General features: G+C 46.4%; 2 protein-coding genes across 4 annotated transcripts; one reads left to right on the top strand and one right to left on the bottom strand.

Annotated features, from left to right (window-relative positions):
• The first annotated feature begins 339 nt into the window (after nt 1–339).
• On the top strand, nt 340–14,432 carry LOC143181552 (1-phosphatidylinositol 4,5-bisphosphate phosphodiesterase). Of its 3 annotated transcripts, none has more exons than XM_076382012.1 (20): nt 340–419; nt 5,304–5,358; nt 8,025–8,255; nt 8,379–8,438; nt 8,707–8,844; nt 9,053–9,132; nt 9,402–9,537; nt 9,612–9,712; nt 9,800–9,966; nt 10,177–10,387; nt 10,460–10,718; nt 11,088–11,288; nt 11,389–11,593; nt 11,874–12,031; nt 12,101–12,307; nt 12,377–12,749; nt 12,853–13,005; nt 13,070–13,247; nt 13,323–13,773; nt 14,293–14,432. In XM_076382012.1, the coding sequence occupies exons 3-20, from the start codon at nt 8,085–8,087 to the stop codon at nt 14,359–14,361; spliced, it is 3,318 nt and encodes a 1,105-aa protein (XP_076238127.1). In that variant the 5' UTR covers nt 340–419; nt 5,304–5,358; nt 8,025–8,084; the 3' UTR covers nt 14,362–14,432. The 3 variants fall into 3 exon arrangements, with proteins under 3 accessions (XP_076238127.1, XP_076238129.1, XP_076238128.1); XM_076382014.1 differs by having other exon boundaries at nt 11,088–11,282; XM_076382013.1 differs by having other exon boundaries at nt 391–405.
• Nucleotides 14,433–16,701: 2,269 nt separating this feature from the next.
• Nucleotides 16,702–18,009, bottom strand: LOC143181622 (uncharacterized). The gene is made up of 2 exons (XM_076382140.1): nt 17,897–18,009; nt 16,702–17,328 (listed from the first exon to the last, which is right to left on the bottom strand). The coding sequence occupies exons 1-2, from the start codon at nt 17,909–17,911 to the stop codon at nt 16,702–16,704; spliced, it is 642 nt and encodes a 213-aa protein (XP_076238255.1). The 5' UTR covers nt 17,912–18,009.
• Between the last annotated feature and the right edge of the window lie 542 nt (nt 18,010–18,551).

Here is an 18,551-nt window from a genome sequence, read left to right on the forward strand (position 1 = left end):
CCATATTCTAGTCATTCCTTGCCACCTTTTATTATCAAAAAAAGAAACTAACGCCCATATCCCCAGCAGCAGGGACCGCACTTACCGACCGAGCGAAGTGGAAGCAGAGCGCCAAACGCTGACGGGAGAACGGCACATGCGCGCAGGGGAAAAGTACGGTATCGAGCCAGGCCAGTGGGTTGCCCGTCAACAGACGGTGCCGCACCGTCAGTTTCTTCGGCCGCGCCTGATACGCGTTCGGTGTGTCGCGTGGTAACGTGTGCGCTTCTCCCTTTCGTGTGTGCCCACCCCCCTCTCAAATCTGGCCGCGTACTTGCGTGTGTGCAGCCCAGTGGTCGGAGCCAGGCCAGGCGACGAAGCATCGCCGAGGAAGAATGTGACCGCGGCTCGGGGACCGTTCAGCCGGTAATTCGCGCACGGTAAGGCAAAGAACACCTTGCCCAGAGGCTACCATTCCCCCATGCACGCGTCCGTGTGCACGTAACCGCTCACGCGTGTGCGTGCACGCGCCAGACGTCGTCCGCGTCCATCCATGGTCACTGGACGTCACGGCCACAAGTTGCGTCTCGCCCCGTGGCTCCCTGAACCGAGACGCAGCTGGATGAATTCGCGCGCAATTAAGGAGGAGGTATGCCTGCGCGCAGGTGATCCTTCGCCCTGTGAATCAGACCCCTGGCCAGACCCCTGTGGTTCGAGGAACATGCCAAATCGGGTCGACAGGTTCGCGAAGAACGTCACGATAACGCTTCCATGACCCAGGTTCCTTCCGATGACCACTGCCATAGAGTACCATAAGCTGCACGCACAAGGCAGCCGCCAGTTGTCTTGCGCTACGTGCTCCCTTTCTATACGCCTTCTTCGTTCTCTTCTCGCCCTCCCCACCTCTCCCTCCTTTCCTTTGTCCCTCGCTTCCTCTTCCAGCTGACTCCCCTTCCTCCTCCGACTCGGCTGTACGTTTACGTTCATGCGTACTGGGCCACGCGAGTATTGTGCCCCGTGCGTCCGACACGCACACCCGCCACGGAAGCGTGCTGAGCACGAGCCTAGCGTGACCGACGGCACGCTGTCACGGGCAGACGATCGGCTGATTGGAGATCCACGATCCGCGGAGTAAGAAAGTGGGAGGGGCAGCCAGGCGACCCTGACTCGAAGCCTCCCGAGGGATTTTCGAGGTCAAGGGGATCCACGGCGTGGCCGAGAAAGCTGTGGACGAGACACAGCTTCCCGCGGAGAGGATCCGAGGCCAACGACGCAAACATCCTCCCGGTTCGCGATATTAGCTCATCATCGTCCCCCAGCCACTCTATCTGCCTCCACGCTCCCCTCGCCTGACTTCTGACCTTCTTATCGGAGGGGACGGTGCAGACACGAGGCGCCCGAGGTGTTGCGCTCGTTAGACGTGGCTATTCTTGCCATAGCCGAGAACTTCACGTTTGCAACCATGCCTCCAGGTGACTCGTGTCAGGGGTCATTAAGGGGATGTAGAGTGTCTCTCGGAGATATAGTGACTTCGTAAACGCAATAGGGGGTCCAGTTTTTCACGCATCTGGTAATGAATGTTTTGGTGGTTAGGCGTTTGAGAAGGGCTCAGAAGCGATACTAGGTCCTTGGAACCCTACAGTTATACTGTCTAAATGATGGCCTGGGAGCCTTATGGGAGCTGAGAGACTATATGTGGCCAAATAGGGTAAATCCCTGAACCAAGTAGCAGGGAACACAGTTGGCGACTTGTACCCACAAGGGTATTGCATAGTACGCCACATTAGGGATCTCATCTAAGTCACTATATTTCTAAGAGGCACTATACCTCTGTACAGTGACTTCCTGCCACTGTCCCTGCCAAACTCTCGTTATCGACACCTCTGTCTTGCTCTGCTGCGTAGATTACAGGCTGAAAGTCTGCCAGACGTCATAGACTATCCTTACTTCGCTATGACTCCAGGATATTATTTTAGACCATTGACGTAGAAGCAATTAGAACGCTTCCTAGAACACCTGTCGCCTCTCAGCGAGATTTAAATAACTCGTTACGGGTATCCAAGGAATGAAGGCTGGCTAGGATGTCCAGAGTACAAAGGTCGCGGAAAAGTCGCCGTAGTCCGAGGTCGCCTAGTACAGGTCGTGACCCCGCTTGCATTCTGAAAGCGATCGCGAGGCTTGTTGAGCGATCGTGCGGTCAATGTCGCAGGTTGGCACATTCTTGGACGCCTTAGGCGGAAGTTGCGCAATTATCGATCCACCTGGCGGTAATTGAACCGTCTGGGATCGATTAATCCAGCAGTCGCGATGAAATTCACGGTTGGCCGTGATTGCGCGACCGGAGCCACTATTCATCGGCTGTGCAAATATTTTTCCACGCCGCTCCACTTAGCTATATCGCTGTGCAAATGTTTGCGCTGTGTTTAGGAGCCGTCGGGTTTAGAAACGCTCGAGCGAAAACGCAGCTGAGGTCTGCCGCGTCTCTTCGATCTCGCCCGCCGCCTTCGCTGGCCCATTCATGCTCATCAGCCTCCTATTGAGCAATAATTTCATTCAGTTCGCGTGAAACCGGGACACGTTACGTAATTTCCCGCCAGTTCGGAATGCACACGCGGTGTATCGCTGGAAAACGAGGTTGCACGCGAGCCACATTGCTTATTCAATGCTTTCCTCGTACGCACCTTGCTGAGCGACGATTATGCCGTCGCAGCGGTACTCACGCCACTCGTGACAATGCCAGCCGCGAGAAGGTCAAAGTCTGTTCCCAACTGAGAACGTAGATGTTCAATAGCTTTAATTAGACCGAACGGCACGTTTCAGAGGGAGCTTGCCCTCGTTGGGATAATTGAATTCTACAATTCCAATTGGTCCTAGAAAATCAATACGCCCTGTCCAGGACGCGTGGCTGTCTGACTAGGGATGGAAGGATCTACTTGTCACTCTGGATATGTAGGGCGATAGGGGTTTGGACACTAGGATAAGAAAATGTGCTATTTTTTGAGTGAGGTCCTCGGAAGATTGTAGTTTACGAAACTATAAAATGGTATTACAGCAAGTTCTTACATGTTCATCAAATTTTATTCGGTCCACGTTCATCGCTATTTCCACTTTTTTCTCTCTTATTGACAGCTTGTCAAGTTAAATCCACCTGAGATGAACGATCAGCTTCAGTTTGAGGGGACATGAGAATTGTCTGTCCTGTACACGACATATGCTCCTCATCGATCCTGAGCAGGGAACATATAACGAGAATTTTGTCCAGTTATAGAAAAAGTCAATAACTATAAAAAAATTCTGAAATGATGTCTTTTGCGTCTTTGAATAATTTTGAATTTTTTACATCTTGTTTTAGTTCAAAATAGCAGTAACATATTTTTAAAAGAAGAAAATAGACATACAAAAAAAATTACAAAAGTCTCCTAAGTAGATTTAAGCAGAGTAGACTTTAATACGATCTATTATAGACATTTATAAAATTCACAAAGGTAGTTTGATTAGAGTAATAGTAACTGTGTTAAATCTACAAAGTCGACTCTTATTGATAGAATTAAACCTGTTAAAATATTTTTATAAATTCTACAATAGGCTACAATAACTTCAACTTAACATTTTTTTCTGTGATACTGTTTTTCTCCAAAGTTGGATGAACATGATTATGTTTTGAAGCTCTTTTTAAGTCTTTTTTGGAATCCTACAAACCTCGTGAGTTAGTCACCCAAACAGTTCTGCGCATCGACAGCAAGCTCCAAGGATCAAGGACATGATAGCTTCTCTGATTTTGCTACAAGACGATTCGCCAAGGAAAAAACCACAGTTCCAAGAATCGATCCGCCTGGAATATCGCCTCTGTTCAGCGCAGGCGATCTTTCTTTCGCAGACGATCTGCACAGCCAGTCTGCGTATAATCTGCTCTCGTAATATATGGAGGAGCATAAACAGAAGAGCGTTACGAAAATAATGTGAGACTGCGCCTCGTAACTCTTTCACTGGCATGATGAAAAGCATTCCTGCCACTGGATTCAGAGGCAGTCGCGTGTCGTGAATACTGGCCTGAGGAGACCCACTCCGTGCCACAAGTATTTTGGTGCGTGAAAGCGTGTTGTAACAGCGGCTGATAATCAGCGGGACGTGCTCGGTCACTGACTGCCGCCACGCATTTCACGCTGTCAGACTCGTTTCGGCTGTCGTGACACTCAATTAAGGCCACCTTATTCAGGAAAACTGATGCTGAGGGAAGAGGGTAGACAGGGGTTCTATGAAGTGAAAAGGGTGGTATTGAACCCCTGATTATAAATATACTTGAAAATTCTGCAACCTTCTTCTTTTAAAAAAGTAAATTCTGTATTTTGGATCTCGATTAAGTCCTCAAGTTGAATTTTTTAAATTTGAGTTTCTAGTGCCAGAGAATTTTTATATTTGTTATAGAGATATCTAATCCTAAATGTTTTTTGAAAAGAGAGTAAAAGCGCTATGTGTGTTGATATATTGACCCTCTATAATAAAGTATTATTTTTTCTTGAGAGTCATAGTGACATCAAGCTCGAATATTTCTTCAAAAGATAAGATAAGAAGGAAAGTGGAGTAATATCAGTGGGAAAAAAATATGGCTTTTAGGAGAATGGTATGCATACTGTTTGTGATTTTTGTGTACAAAAATCAACGTGTCACGTGACGTGCAAGTGGCAGACTTTCTCGAGCCACGACTTCCTCGTGCGTCAATTAAGATAAGCGTCGACAAGTCGCGGGATATCCGCGCGATAACGACATCGATAGGTACGCGACCTTTCTCAGCGAGCACGATAAGTCCAGTCGCAGTGTAGTGGCCAATCTTTGCGCGGCTGATAAGCGTCTATTAATTACGATTCAGTAGCGACTCTCCTGCAGTATTCTCAATCCACAGAATGTCGGGGAACCTCGAAGCGTTTCAACTCCCTCTTTCCCCTTCTTGACCCACCATAAAGGGTCCCACTGCGACTCGAGCCTGAAACGCTTTGGTAAGTCACGCTCGTCAAATCTCTGGAGTCGTGTGTCAAAGGCTGATCGAATGCCACAACCTCTGAATCGTTTGAAACGGTGTCGAGGATTCGGTAAATCGAGAATTAGATCAATCGCGGGTCCCAGGTTGACCGGAAGCTGTGTAACTGTTACCATGGAACGATGTTTGACAGCTGTGTGGATATATCCGCTGAAAATTGGCCATAAAGTTCACTGAATTCGGTTTGTGTACGCGAACGCTATACATAGAATCGCGCAGACCTTGACTCCTGTCAAACAGCGGGAAACTACACAGTGCAAACTTTATCCGATCTCCTCACTGATCGTAGGTGCAGCGGACAACTAAGATGTGCAAGCCAGCCAGGAAGAAACGATCCTAAAGTCGTAAGTGACCTGCCTTCTTTAGCTTTGCTTGGAGTTCCAACAATGTTTATAGCTTCAGTCGATCCTGAGAATCGCAATTGCGTTAGGTATCTTTCTCATTATCGACTTGGAGTGCTATTCTCGTGTATCGTTAGTCACGCTAGTTATTATCAGTGAGAATAAATTATGTTCAAGTTTACGTAACGACAATAGTGTGGATGCCTTGCGGTAATATAGAAGCTAACTTATTTAGCGATTAACTATTGGGATTCTTTGGTTATGGAAAAATAATTTTAACAGTTTTATTCCTTCTTATACTTATACTTTTATTTCATATAGGAAGGTATATCTATTACTGACTCTGCTGAGTGATTACGAAAGACTAAAAAGCGACCGACGAATTTAATCACAGGACCCACGGACCCTTATCACCTTTTATGTAAACAAACAGTCCTTGGTCCAGTAATTGGAGTTCTAAGAACTACTTCTCCCAAAGAGATTAATTTTTGTCCTTGATAAATATTGCTCGACATATTATTTCAACATTAACAAATACTGGCTTTTCTGAAAGTGCATGGAGTTACAAGTTACATACGAGAATGGGTCAATGTGTCGCCATTGGGTTTTGTTTCATTTAAACTGGGATTTTTAATAAACTTATCGTATCAATTTTTTGATAAACCATCAGAGAAATAACTCTTACTTTTATTTCATTTATTCTTCTCTAGATTTGTTATTTTGCGAACACATTGACCCATCCTCGAGTCAAAAGTAATTCAACCCTTAAAATGTGTCTTGAGTTCATTTTCGCTTTAAGTCATTTTCATACACTGGAATCGCCTTCTCAATAATCCAGCAAACATTGAAACGTGGTAAATGTAATTATAAAAAGAAGAAACGAGAAGGATTATTTCCGTGATAAAAAGTGAACAGGTTGCTCGGTATAAGGGTCGCGGCTCGTTCTATTGCCGTTCTATTTTCACCTAGCCGCATCTGTCTATGGTCCGTCCCACTTCGTAGCCAGAGAATAAAGGTCAATCGGTGCAACGATGCCAGCAAATCCTTCGCGCTTCGATACAGCGAATCGACCTATCGCGAAAAAAGATAAAATCGAACAAGTGGGAGAGTCGAAACCGAGACCAACGCCGCGGCTTCTGGAGTCCACGTTTTGAGTAGCATTTTGTAGTAGCCCAAGCAACACTGCCCGACAGACGTCAATCTCGATTTTATCTTAGTGGTGAGTGAGGAAAACCTTGAGCTTGAGAGATCTTTTTATTTCTGTATTTATATAAAAGTGAGTCCACACTTGGAGAGCATATAAAACAGACATACAGAGTGTTTGGAAAACCATCTGAATGGTATTTTAATCAGACATGAAGAAAATCGTAGAATCTAGTAACCTTCTAGTTAAGAGAAAATTGTACCCCTTAAAGGAGAAAAACCTGACCATTTATTCCTGAGAATGTAGAAGTTTCAAGCACTGTCTAGATATTAACAATGTTATCGAATTTAAAAGTTTGGCAATTTTTAACTACTGTACAAGAGTTGGACTAAATTTTGCTGACATCAACGATGAACGATAACATCAACGTCCATGACGAAGCATGTCATATGCCATCAAGATAGGCGAAGCAGCTTGGCTAACTCGGTCTTCAGAGAGGCCATTTGTCGATCGAGGTTGAGAAAACACTGTCAAAACAGGTGTGCCAGTGATGTCAGTGAAGCCAACAATAACAAAGTCTCCCGTGCGGGTCGACGAACGAGCCAACGTCGTGATTTGTCGTTCCATCGCAAGCCAGGATTCCATTAACAGGTCTCTATGTTCGGAAAGTCGGTGAACGTGGAACGTTTCGCGCGCGGGGCTCTTTGTTTAACGAGATTAACGCTTAATTGGATTCTAATGCCGTTGAAAGGGGTCGAAGGCGACTGCACAGCTCGTTCCACTGGAGGTTAATACTCAATTGAGGCTGGGAGAATACTATTAGAGGATGGGCCGCATGTTCGTTGATCGACCCAGCACGTGGTTTAACGCTCTCGCTGTATGCGAGCACCTCCATTCGCGATGTTTGTAATTTCGTTCGGCCAGGTTGGAATCGTTAACGAGACTCTGTAATAAGACCCTGGGCAGACTTTATTCCGCGGATAAATGCTTTAACCTAACTCGATTAAGGGTCTAAAATGGCCCGAGGTACTGTTGGATTCAATTACACCCGAGGCAGGTGAATGCAATAGCATCAGACCTGGGGACAAGTGTCTCTATGAAGCATGGATTATTGAGAGTGGTGGTTTCCAAGTCTCACAAAGAAAAGTCGGCCACTTGTGCCAGACCCTTTGAGTGCAGTGAGGTCTCTGGATGAAAGCGAATCCTCGAACGATGAATTAAATTCGATATACCGAGGCTCGATCAGCTATTCTGGTGTAAGTTGCGAATCTACTCCAGTGGACCTCCAGGTAAATGGGTCATGGTCCCCAGTATTCTGAATTCCCCTCACTCGAAACTGTCGTAAAAGTAATTCGCTATCGTCCAAGAGATCGTCCACAGTTAGCCAGCTACTTTGTCATCCTGTGCACGTAGTCGGATAGACAGTCTTCACGGTTCACATGCTTCGCGCCTATTGCGCCGCTGAACCGTGTCATGGACGTTGCTGGTCAGAGATTTACATGAAAAGGTCCTTAATGATTGTCAGAAAGCAGGCGAAGCCCAACGTGCGTACTAATTGACACGAAGGAACCGCTGGGGCAGGAAGATGACGAAGAGGTTCGAGTTCAACTGGCAGATCGAGGTACCGCTGCCGCTCCGTCAAGGATGCATGTTCGATCGATGGGCAGAGGAGAAGGATAACACGGAACTCGAGCTGAACTGCATGTTCAAGGTCGACGAATATGGGTTCTTCATCTACTGGCAGAGCGAGGGAAAGGTGAGCCCCTTTGTCCAGGTCCCTCTTTGTCCTAAAGAAGTGTCCCTCTGTTAAACTTGAATGCCACTCGCTGCATTGAGGACACGTGTGAATACACTGTTTCCCTTTTGATTCACTGCACAGGACGGGGACGTGATAGAGCTCTGCCAAGTGAGCGACATACGAGCCGGTGGACTGCCAAAGGTGAGAATACTCTTGTTTCGCATAAAATATTCAGCAGAGAAGTTGGGAACTTCTCGACAGGGCCGCTACGACGCTCGATTGCTTACCTTTCGCTTAAGATGTTAACGAGATTCCCGATACTCCGACACTTTTGCAAACATTTCGGTGCTCCTGTTTAGTTTAGAATATGAGAGGGTAGAGACATTTTACTTTAGAAAATAGCATGAGTGGTCTAAGAGAATTCGGTTAGGTGCTCCTAAATTATTATTAAGGAATCTTATTAAACTAGGACCTGAAGCTCTACGACAAGCTCTTGACGAAGCACGGCGAGCCATTAGAGGAGAAGAGCCTGACCGTCTGTTCCGGCGTGGACTACACCAACATTAATTACCATCACGTCGTCTGTCCAGACCCAGCGACGGCCAAGGTGAGCATCTATGTTGCGCAATCCCCTAAATTCTCCCTGTGGAAAACTCCTGCATCCGAGGTCTCTATTAATACCGAAGACCCAGTTGCTCCTGACACATGGTCAGAGCCACTGCGTCGCTTGGATAGACGTAGAGAAATTATCCAGCCGAGCTACTCGTTCGAGCATTAAGATAATCAATAAGTTTGTTTGCTCTGTTCCATGACAGATATGGCTGGACGGCGTACGATCGATCACGCACAACGTGAAAGCCAACAACGTTTGCCCGCTAACCTGCTTGAAGAAACAGTGAGTTTACTGATGCAATTACCCACACATGGATCGTACACCCACGATATCGTTAGCAAATGCTGCGAGATAATTAACCGGAAACGTTCCCCGACGAAGACTGTTTTCTGCGCCTCAGATACGTGGGATGACTCGGCGCAAGGTCGTGGGAACTTCCGCTGAAAGTCGTCGGGGAACGTAAACAGCGCTGAAACTTCCGAATGGGGGAAAGTTAGCTAAGGCATCTTTCTGGTTGGCTGAAAAATAAAGGATTTTTTGCCGTGTTCTAGTTGGATGCGGCTCAGAATGCTGGTCGATCCGAATGGAAAAGTTCCGGTGAAAGTGGTCGCGAGGACTTTCGCATCCGGGAAGACGGAAAAGCTCGTTTATCAATGCCTCGCGGACTTAGGCCTACCTAGTGGAAAGGTACCGATGGGAGATGACCTGGTGCATCATGGTGCAGCGACATATTAAATTGATACCATTGTCCTATGTTGCAGAACGACGTTATCGAACCTGACGATTTCACCTTCGATGCGTTCTACGCGTTATACCATAAGATCTGCCCGAGGAACGACATAGAGGAGCTGTTTCAGACCATGTGAGTTCGCGGACAATGTCGTTTGTGGGTCTCAGTAAAATCGATCTGATGGAAGACACGGTTGTTTGTTTGCGTTCAATGTTCCAGCACCCAAGGCAAAGCGGACACCATCAACCTGGACCAGCTAGTGACGTTTCTGAACGAGAAACAACGCGACCCAACGCTGAACGAGATCTTGTACCCTCTGTACGACGAGAAGAGGGCGTTGGAAATCATTAACGATTACGAGCAGAACGAGACTGCGCGAAATCAAAGTAAGAGTCCTACTAAGTTCTGGGGGAACGGTGTTGGCAAGAGTTAGCAAAGATGATTCAATTTAAGAGCTTGAAGAAGATTCTCGCTGAGTCTTGGAACATCGTTCCCCCAACTCTGACTCTTCAGTGAACCCCTCACACCGCCCAAGAGTTCGAACTAGTTTGTACCTGCGAAACGGCATCCTTTCAGAATCAATCACGTCCTTTCAGAAACGATGACGAAGGATGGCTTCATAAGGTACTTGATGTCTGATGAGAACGCGCCAGTGTTCTTAGACAGACTGGACGTCTACATGGACATGGACCAACCGCTGGCCCATTACTACATTAACTCCAGCCACAACACTTACTTGATGGGTAGGCAATTTGGAGGAAAAAGCAGTGTTGAAATGTATCGACAGGTGTTGCTCGCTGGGTGCAGGTGAGCCTAAGTCAATTCTAGTCTGAGGAGTCTAATTTTGTCAGAGATTATCAAATACGCTTCTACTTGAAGATGCGTCGAACTGGATTGTTGGGACGGCAAAGGGGAAGATGAAGAGCCAATAATCACTCATGGAAAAGCCATGTGCACCGATATTCTCTTCAAAGACGTTATCTATGCGGTTAGAGACACTGCATTTGTCACGTCAGAGTACCCAGTCATCCTCAGCTTTGAGAACCACTGTAGTAAGAAGCAGCAGTATAAGCTAGCCAAGTACTGTGACGAGATTCTGGGTGATCTGCTGCTGAGGGAGCCTCTGAAAGAGTATCCTGTAAGTCTGACGCTTATCTATCTCGATATTGAAGCCAGCTGTTCAGTATGATGTAAAAAAGCATACCGAAAACGTGTTCGTGGCGTGCCCCTCGGTCTTAACGAGTTTTAGTACAGATTATCGGATAAACAATCAGGCTGTTGCGTCAATCCAGATCGAGATTTCCACTGACGATAAGCAGGGCAAAAGTAGCCCTGTCTGTTGTTATTGGATATTATCTTTAATGGCCACTCGATGTGGCATGCTCGGCGAGTGGTCGCGATTAGATTACGCCAGCGAACGTTCTGCGAACGTGATAAGACTGTAGATGTAGGAAGCGATATCGATACGAGAAAAAGAGCAAGCTTTAACAGCGATATGATAAAACAGCTGGACCCTGGGGTGCCTCTGCCGCCACCTAGCATGCTCAAGCGCAAGATCCTCATCAAGAACAAGCGCTTAAAGCCCGAGGTGGAGAAACATGAACTGGAACTCTTCAGGCAGGGTCAGTTCGTCATCGAGGATGAAGTGAAGGAGGATGCCAGCGCACCACTAGTCGTGGCAGCGGTCGTTGAACAGCAATCGGTAAAGGTAACCCTCAGTATAAACGCCAGCATGGATTCCCTAACATCTGTCTTCTGAAGCCTGCACGATGGAACGGTTCAATGTACCCAAAAACGCTCACTTTCAGGAAGAGGTTTCCGCTGTAGAGTCTGTAGCCTCGTCAACGACTGGTAATCCACAGCAGTCTGGCTCTACCGCTGGCTTGGGCGACAGTCTAGAGTTGGCGGTGGTTCAACCGTACACAGGAAGCACAACAAACGTGCATCCTTGGCTATCGTCCATGGTCAACTATGCGCAGCCCATCAAATTCCCTGGATTCGATGTTGCTGAACGTAAGAAATAAATTATGAGCCTCGCATTTCGATGTAGACAACATTATAGTCGTTTATGTTTATTTAAGAAGACTCCCTGGCTGGGAGTATCACTAAACTACTTGGAAATAAGATTTAGGGGATACCTACTAAAGGAATTTGCAGTTAATCTGTCTCTTGTTGAGTTCATAAGACATTTTAGAATTGAAAAAGTAGAGGAGAACTTGGCAAGCTTAGCGAACTTACGTAGAGAGTGTAGGAAGCTAATGTGAAGGTCTTAGGGATTGTTTTCTGTGCTCAGAGAAAAACATTCATCACAACATGTCTTCCTTCGCGGAAACCGCTGGCCTGAATTATCTGAAGACGCAAGCCATCGAGTTCGTCAATTATAATAAGCGACAAATGAGCAGGATTTACCCAAAGGGTACCAGGGCGGACTCGTCGAATTACATGCCACAGGTAATTTAGTCGGATCGCGAGGCGTCAGGCTTTTCACGCGTTCTCTCAACGATCGATCATCGAAAACAGGTCTTCTGGAACGCTGGCTGCCAAATGGTCTCGCTAAACTTTCAAACCGCGGACCTGCCTATGCAACTGAATCAAGGAAAGTTCGAGTACAACGGCTCGTCAGGTTACCTCTTGAAGCCGGACTTCATGAGAAGAGCAGACAGAAGCTTCGATCCCTTCGCGGAGAGTCCTGTGGATGGTGTGATAGCTACCCAGTGCAGCGTCCAGGTATTTCATATCACTCAGCTAGGTCTACATTCTACTGAATCATATGCTAACTCTTAATCATGATGACAGGTGATAGCTGGTCAGTTTTTATCGGATAAGAAAGTTGGAACGTATGTAGAGGTCGAAATGTACGGTCTACCTACTGACACTATTCGCAAAGAGTTCAGGACTAGAGTGGTTCCAGCGAATGGCCTGAATCCTGTGTACAATGAGGAGCCCTTCCTGTTCCGCAAAGTAGTCCTACCTGACCTGGCAGCCCTTCGATTTGCAGTTTACGACGAATCCAATGGCAAACTGCTGGGCCAGAGAATCGTTCCTCTAGACGGTCTACAGTCAGGTTATAGGCATATATCGCTCAGAACGGAGGCAAACTTCCCTATGTCTTTGCCTATGCTGTTCTGCAACATCGAGATCAAGATCTACGTGCCTGATGGTTACGAAGGTTGGTTGCACTTGTGTTAGAGCTTCTTTACTGAGCCTTTTGGACTATAAACAGTGTTGGAGTCCTATTTGTGAGCGGAAGGTGAATCCAACTCGATTTTTAGGGCTCATGGATGCACTTACGGCGCCACGGGCCTACAAGAAACCGGACAGCACACCACAGAATAAAATGCGTGGCCTTGGGATCGAAGAAAGTGGTAGCAAAGGTAGCTCTGAGTCTGCTCCAGCGCACCATCGCGAGCCACCTAAGCCTAGGGGTAAATACTTCAGAAGAATCACTTGTATTATAAGACTGATACTCACCAGTGTGTTTCTCCACAGAGGAGATGAAATTCGACCCCATAACGGTAGATCTACTGCGCCAGGAAAAGGGGTACCAGAAAGTTCTGAGGAAACAGCAGAAGGAATTGGAGTCTTTGAAGAAGAGGCACCATAAGGAGAAACTAACCGTCCAGAAACAGCACTGCGTTGCAATAGAAAAGATCATTAAAGGAAAAAAGTACTCTATCCATTCTTTTAATGCCTTTATTCCAAGCAATTCCCTAAAATAACAATGTACCCTTTTCCTCATCAGCAAATTGGAACTCTCGCGGGATCCAATCGTTCGTCGTGCGGTTTCCGAGCAAACGCACCAGTGGTCTAGACTAGCTGACAGACAGCGTCGAGAGGAAAGGGATCTGGTGCGTTCCCACCTGGAGGAACGACGAAACACTTTGTGCAAGCTGTGTGTGGCTGCCCAGGTCTCTCAGCAGAAACAATTGGCGGCGCGACACGAGCGCGAGATCAAGGAAATGAACGCGAGGCAGGCGAGGCTGTCGGTAGAAAGCATGAGGGAGGTGATGAATGACAAGACGCTGAAGACCAGGGGGATCAAGGAGGGCAGGCTCAGGGAGAAGCAGCAGAATAACACGAAAAAGTTCATGGAGGAGCGGAAGATCGCACAAATGATCCAGAACAGGGAAAAGGAGAAGCTGAAGGTGATCCACGAGAAGCAGTTGGAGGAGCTGCAGAAGGACATGAATGCGGTAAAGACAGACATGTTTCAGAGACACCAGAAATTTTCTAAGTTCACATGTATGGCTAGAATTGAAGTTGGCATTTCGATCCAATTGATTAACATACCTCTTGGCTCTGATGGAGATAGCTGCAATGCTGCTGCATTTTCAAAATACCTCTTGTTCCTCCTTCCTAGTTTTTTCTTTTTTCGCTTTCACCTTTGGTAGAGATTAGGATCAAAGTTGTGATCCACGAGAAGCAGTTGGAGGAGCTGCAGAAGGACATGCAAGCGGTAAAGACAGACATGTTTCAGAGACACCAGACATTTTCTAAGTTCACATGGATGGCTAGAATTGAAGTTGGCATTTCGATCTACTTGATTAACATACCTTTTGGCTCTGATGGAGCTAGCTGCAATGCTGCTGCATTTTCAAAATACCTCTTGTTCCTCCTTCCTAGTTTTCTCGCTTTCACCTTTGCTAGGGATTAGGATCAAAGTTGTGACCCAGCTCAAAATAGTAAGTACCAGTAATGCTTTTCTGTTGCAGATCATGGACATGTACAAAAATGAGGAGATGGAGTACGAACTGGGTCCCAAGACCGAGTTCTACGTCTGATGGCCATCAGGGATTGAAGCGATTTCAGAGCGAACCGAGGTGCTATGTTCCAAGTATCCACTGTAATCGCGAATCATAACTGGGATTGGGATCAAAAGTCTCGTTAAAAGGCAACGGGCGACTACCGCGTTAATCATATTATCTAGTTCATTCTCCTGGGATATTTTTTTATAAAGAAGATGCATCTTGCAACCCTCCATACTCTCCGTGGCCGCACGAGCAAAGTACCTAGACTAACAGAGGGAGTCAATAAGAACTACAGTGATCTAGTCAAGTTTTCGTATGTTAATGGTAGTTATATATATTATATACACATATATTTATTATAAACGCATAAACGAGAGACGCGGCTGTTGAGATTGCCGCGCAGTGTACCGTCGACTTCAATATTTTTCGATTGTTAACGCTATTATCGAATTCTATCGTGCATATGCGTGGGTGAGCGTGAGAGCGAGTGCGCGTGCGTTCCCCCCTTCCCCGAGCGGATATTTTTGAAACTTTCATGCCTAACGCCGAAAGGAATTTGCCAGGGATTCGACGATTTCCTTCGATGTAATTGCAACTCGAACGACGACTTTGATCGAGATGCAATCGATAGAGCACACACACAGACACGGTACACACAGACACGAGGAAGACACACGTACAAGATACACACACTCACCGTCACGTTATCGCGACCAGAGTACCAGAGCCCCCATTTTCCAGTCACGATCGAGCAGGTACTCGTTTCGGGAAACACTTTTTTCCCATTCCTGGAAAGAGTACTCGCGCACGAATGGTCCAATGCGTCGAGGTGTCGCGAGCCCTAACAGCGTTGTACATAAGAATTGAACTAAAGGAGAGCCTAGCATAATTACCACGTCGTTGTTTTCATTTTAATGATGTTATTTACACAAATGATTATATTAATCTATATTATATATATATATATTGGATATAAAGGAGTAAGGAGAAATAAAGAGATCGATAGCTCAATCAATCAGTGTCAATCGTGGATTGGATCTATATCTACTGGTATTTAATTCGATAGATTCATAAGTGTGATTCTGTGGTAACCGAAAGCATTATTCATTGACAGCTTAAGAGACCAAAAGCTCATACAGAATTACTGTCTTCAGGTTTCTGTAAATGATTATTGTTATCGTAGCTGAAGAACATTTAGTATAACAGACCAAACAAACCTAACCCAGACCTAACCCAGACCAAAAGCTCATACAGAATTACTGTCTTCAGGTTTCTGTAAATGATTATTGTTATCGTGGCTGAGGAACATTTAGTATAACAGACCAAACTTCCCTGATTTATCACACATGTACAGCCTTTGCATAGCTAATAATTTGAGTCTTCATTGAAAACTCAACTCCCTCATGTGGGTTCCGTGAACATCAGACCTCAGCTGACAGTGAGAAAACCAATGTTAGCGGTCTCAAAACCGCAACAAGTGGTCGATACCGTTGTCTCTTATGCAACGCTTCATTATCCGACGCAGCGAACGCGTGACGAAACAACGATTCCTCGAAATAATCGGAAATCGGTTGGAAAGTAAATACCTGTGGTAGTAATTAATTCCATACTTAGACCACCCAACGCGATTGTGCAAGGAAAAGGGCAAAAATGCTGAAACATGTTCCTTGGTAACTGTGATCCTTGTTCTTGCTTATCTCTTACTTATGCAACCTAGTTGGATGAAGAAAGTAGTAGTACAATGTAGACCTAATAGTTTCACAGTCACCACCAAGGATGCCAGGCGAGCAAAAGCGTTTTTCTGACGTCAGTACGAGAGTAGGAATGAGAGACGACGTCTAACTATATTGGGACCTCACGCTCCCTCACTCCTACTTTTATTGTAGTGACGTCAGAAAGTTCTATTCGCGGGGATCCCTGTCAACCACCCACATAGAAGATTTCAAACTGCATTTGTTCGCCTTTCAGGGTAAAAATGTTCAGAAAAGTTGACAGAATCACCTGATTTATCGAAGCTTAAAAACTTTTTAACAAGCTCAATCATTGCTAAACCCTAATCCCAGCGAATCTACCCCAAGGGTCTCTCCCCAAGAAAAGGTTCTAGGATGGTATATGATAATCATAAACAACAATATTAATACTTTATTCTCTTTATTATACAATCCACAGAACGTGAATCTCTCTAACTTGCGCTTCATTTGTCCTTTATGGCAAGCGAAGACAATTGTTCGAGACGTGATGGATCCCATTGGGCCGAGAGGTCTCACGAAGGCTTCCTAGCGCTCCAAGATCTTAATGCACTGATGCTCGATAGCGCCGATCTCTGCTGACGTTCTCTGACTACTGTTTGACATTCACTCACCGCCAGTGTCTTTACGGACACCACGGCTTGATAGCCGATTGATAGACAGGCTGAGCGTGAGCCATAGGCTGGGCATACTTCACATAAGTGATCTGAGGCGTTGGGTTTACGTGTATCACTTTGGGTTGATGGACAGCGTAAGAAATCTGTGGCTTTTGGATCACCTGGGCGACGGGCAGCTCCAACTTCTTCACGTAGACCTTAGGCTGCTCGTACATCATTTTCTGGTACATTGGCGCGTAGTAAACGGGCTTCTGGTAGACTGGAGCGTAGGAGATCATGGGCTTTTGAACAACGGGATAAATCAGCTTCTGCTGGACCACAGGCTTCACGACCACTGGGGCTGGCTTCACCACCACGGGCTGTGGAGCTGGCTTCACGTACGTTATCACTGGCTTCTGGACTATGGGATAACTGGGCTGATGAATGTATGGCATGGGAGCTGGCTGCACGTATGGTTTCAAGAGGATCTGCGGCGGTGGCGCGTAGGAGATCGGATGGGAGTGGGATGGGGGACAGGGATTGTAGTAGGATTCCCTTTTCGCCATCGCTGTCTTGTCCTCCATCATGGTGTCCGACATGGGCATGGCCATCGAGGTCTCCGAACGGGCGCTCGAGAGCCATATCAGGCATAGTACCTGGGGATTGCGAAAGAAGTCAAGAAATAGCTGCCTTTTTGTCTGGAGAAGGAAAACCCTAACCCTTTGCCAAAGCCTACATCTACTGTTTGTTTACAAATACTGTAAGCTATAATGAATCAGCGGAATATTACAGAGCAGAGGATTAATAGGTAACGCAATGTTATAAAAAGGAATTACGCAAGAATAGATGGAGATAGTCCGCAATAAAAACGTGTCAGTAGAAGACTACATTAATGATTCATTAAAAGCTAACAAGTAGAAACAGCGCATGATAAACAGACATAGCATCACTTCACTAACGAGTGATCTAAAGCAGACCTATTCCAATAATTCCTCTTCCCTTTTCATGTGCAACTTCATCATGCAACTGTTCATAGCCTCAATCCCTTTCATTCCCTCAAGTCACCCCATAAAATGAGTTCATCAGCAACAAACTGTACCCACTAAATGGCAACCCTCTAGCATCCACAATCTCTCACGTCTGAAATACGGTTCAACGTGACCCTATCCCATCTCCAAATGAAAGATCGCTGAATGGACCCCAGCTAATCCCGTTTTAGCTTACCAGTAGCCTGAACATGATTGTCGCCTGGGTCTGAACGATCCTCTTGAGCGCTGGATCTACTGTGCCGGTCGAAACTAGGAGCGCGTCGTTCGCGGCCGTCGGTTTTATAAACTTTTGCACCACCTGCGGCGACGTGAGGGCACGTATCCTGCAGTCGAATGTGATTCCCTTAAGCGGCCGTAAAAAGCGGTGCTCTGTGACGCAAGCGGTCGCGCCCCGGTATTTCCTGAATAAATTCTGCACCTCGGGCTGCACGTCGGTCGTTAGACAGACGCGTACGTCATTTACAGCGCCGCGGACAGTCGCTGGCTGGTTTCTGGACCGACAAAACCGGAGGGCAGGCCTCGCATGCGGCTCGATAGCCCCAGGCTGTTCGCCTGCAGAAATTCGCGGACAGCAAAAAGGAACAGTCGCTTGAAATATTTACTGCGGCGTTATCTAATTTATATCGATGCTGCCTCTCCGCGGTATTTTCCATTTGAAAGTAAGCTGTTATCGATTGTGGGTTCGTGTCCTGGCGATGGTAATTACGGTCCAGAGGGTGGGTGGTTTCTGAGGGTGTAAGTGTCCTGAGCCAGTGAGGGCGACGAGATAATCGAATGAGGTAAGGACGTTTATATTTGGCAATATTTTGGCAGAATAATGTATAAGGTTT

This window comes from Calliopsis andreniformis, chromosome 7, assembly GCF_051401765.1.
Source record: "Calliopsis andreniformis isolate RMS-2024a chromosome 7, iyCalAndr_principal, whole genome shotgun sequence".
Taxonomy (NCBI): Eukaryota; Metazoa; Arthropoda; class Insecta; order Hymenoptera; family Andrenidae; genus Calliopsis; species Calliopsis andreniformis.